Here is a 2,776-nt window from a genome sequence, read left to right as displayed (position 1 = left end):
GGCTTAAAAAGCATTTAAAACCTTTATGTAATTAAAATTTTAAAATAAAATATGATCAGGGGAAATAATAAATACTGCCATCCCATGGCAATTATTAAGATAAAGGTGTGTCCCCGCCCCCACCCCTCGCAGTCAGCACCCCACCTGTCCTCGGGGCTCACCCAGCCGTCTAGGGCTGTAGGAAAAAAATGGCCACACCGTCCAAATCTTGACTTTATTTTTAATATAAAAAATGCAAATTTGGAAACCCACCCTACTTTCCCCAACATAATGCTTTACCTCTTAAAAATAAAAATAAAGTACTAATTCTATATACATCACATGTACCATACAAAAATGTATCCAAAGTTTCTATTGCTACCAAAGTGTTCTAAATTAAAACAAGTTACAGAAAGCCCCTCATTGTAAACAAAAGATTACAAGTTATAAAATCAAAGTACACACAGGCCAGAGTCATTTATACAACGCAATGCATTCTGCTCCCAAGCCGAGTTGAATTTTTATGTGCCTGTATAAAAATGCATATCAATATACCTTTGCAAATGTATTTTTCATTATAAAGCAAATGAATACACTTTCTACAATAAATAATCCGCTGGGAGGCACACCTGCGGGGTGGAGGCGGGCGGGACAGCGGGCGCGGGCAGCGGGCGTTTTTGGTGATCTGCAAGTGATGTGCACAGCATAACTTTATTCTCCCCTTTTCACAAAGTACCATTCAAAATAATGTCCTTTTCTTTCTTAAAATACACATTTGTCATTGTAAATTTACATCCCGTCTTATTAAATAAGTGGTACTCTGTGTAAAGAGGATGATTTACAAAATTATTAAACATTCAAAAGTCTTTAAGAAAAAGCTACATGTCAAAGACAGTGACGCCAGCAGCACGGCCCGGGGTCGTGTGACAGACGCACTGCGCTGCCCGGACGCGCCCACCCCACTCACAGCGCCCAGACGGAGATGGGTTCCTAGAAAACGTGGAAATAAAACCTCCCCCTCCCTGGGGAAAAAGAATTAAAGAGCTACAACTAAAAACCAGAATAAGTTAAGTTTTGAACAATATACAAACATGTACAGCTTATCAACACTATGGACAAGACCCGCGCTGGCAGCCGGGCCGTCAGTCAATGTCACTGAGGTCGCTGGTCGGCTCCCCGTGGACGCGGCTCAGGTGGTTCATAGCGCGGTCAAAAGCGATCCGCACGGCCTTCCGGATGCTGGAGTTCCTCCCTTCCATCATCTTTAACTTGTCTATAGTTTCGTCAATACCAAGGGGAACCATTTTGGACTTAGGAAGCCACTGCCTTTTTAAAAGGAAAAACATGGGGAAATCATTGCTTGCACGTGGTGCTTCAACGTGCTCCATGTAATCATCTAACACATCCACTGCCCTCTGATAGAAAGGGACCCTGCTCAGCACCACCAAGACAGCTGGGCCCTGTGTAGGGACAGGCCGGAGGCCAGGGGTGCACCCCTCCCTTCCCCTCCCCGGCTTGGGAATATGGGGAGCTAAGTAAGGCAGAAAAACCATCACCTCCTCCTCCACCTCCAAAACGTTTCCCAGTGCCTGCCGAGTGACAAGACATGCACACACGAAGCCCAGAGCCAGGGTGGGCCCCGGAGCAGGGGCCGGTGGTTGGGGAGACCCCATCAAAGGGGCCCTCGGATGGACAAGGTGTGGGCCTCGCTCAGGGCCTGACAAGGAGCAACGGCCATGTGGCCAAAGAGACAGAGGTCGGGGCAATGAAGAGAAAGACGGTAGGGATGCCTGTGCTGCCAGCCATGCTCCAGGCACACCATACGCAGGTGGCCCTGAGCCTCTGCGCCAGGTCCCCAGAGCAGCCAGCTCCACGGGGAACCAGGAAGCACCCGCCTGGGCCACGTGCGCAGGGCACAGCTGGGGCTACATCTCTTCCCAGAGGCATGTGCTGCCAGCGTGTCCTACACAGAGGCGTCTTGGGGTCTGAACCCTGGCACATTAGAGTCCCAGGCACTGTGCGCGTGTCCTACACAGAGGCGTCTTGGGGTCTGAACCCTGGCACATTAGAGTCCCAGGCACTGTGCGAAAAAGCAGCCCAGGGCACGGGGGAGCCTCCTGTGATGGGGTAGACGTCAGAGCAGAGCTGGGTGACGCCAGGACGGAAGGCTCTAAGCACAGGGCCAGAGGCCAGGCCCGGGCAGGGGCCGTGTCCTGCAGCACAGGGGTCCAGGAGCCCAGCAGTGGGACCCCCAACACTACAGCCGACACGGGTAAGGAATCGAGAAGAGAGAGCCCGGGCCAATGGGCTCAGGTGAGAGGGAAACGAAGCCATCAGACAGAGACAGACCCTGTGCTCAGTGCCCATCCCACAGTCCCAGCGGGGGTGCTGGGCAGTGCCCTTCTCCACCAGGCAAACAGCAGAGCACCTACCTCCGACTTTAGCTGTGCCAGGGCCCAGCAGATGAAGAGGCTGCTCACCACAGGGACACTCAGGTCACCAAGCCCACGGCCCCCACACAACCACCCCAGCCGGTCCCCGGAGTCTAAGGCCTCTTGACTCACCAACTTCTCTTATTATCAAAAAAGAGAACGAGGAACAGCTTCTCGTCGGACTTGGTCTGCATGTGCTCCCCAATCTTCAGCACGTCTAGGGGTGGGGCCGGGATGGTGACGCCGTTGTGGTGGCCAGGCACACGCGGCATCTTGGGGTCAATGATCTGCACGAGAAGGACCCACTGAGGTCACTGTGAGGCTCACACCCACAGACGACTGCACCTGTCACCGCACCCCCCCCC

General features: G+C 52.5%; 1 protein-coding gene across 1 annotated transcript in view; it reads right to left on the bottom strand.

The window, feature by feature from the left end:
- Window positions 1–200: 200 nt before the first annotated feature.
- Window positions 201–2,776, bottom strand: part of BRD1 (bromodomain containing 1) — a 49,542-nt gene continuing 46,966 nt past the window's right edge. The window contains exons 12-13 of the mRNA XM_011985593.1: window positions 2,544–2,698; window positions 201–1,305 (exon numbers count right to left, since the gene is read on the bottom strand). Of these exons, the coding sequence (XP_011840983.1) occupies window positions 1,122–1,305; window positions 2,544–2,698 (339 nt within the window). The 3' untranslated portion in view covers window positions 201–1,121. The remainder of the gene's footprint in view (window positions 1,306–2,543; window positions 2,699–2,776) is intronic.

This window comes from Mandrillus leucophaeus, unplaced genomic scaffold, assembly GCF_000951045.1.
Source record: "Mandrillus leucophaeus isolate KB7577 unplaced genomic scaffold, Mleu.le_1.0 Scaffold288, whole genome shotgun sequence".
Taxonomy (NCBI): Eukaryota; Metazoa; Chordata; class Mammalia; order Primates; family Cercopithecidae; genus Mandrillus; species Mandrillus leucophaeus.
This window is presented reverse-complemented; position numbering and strand designations above follow the sequence as displayed.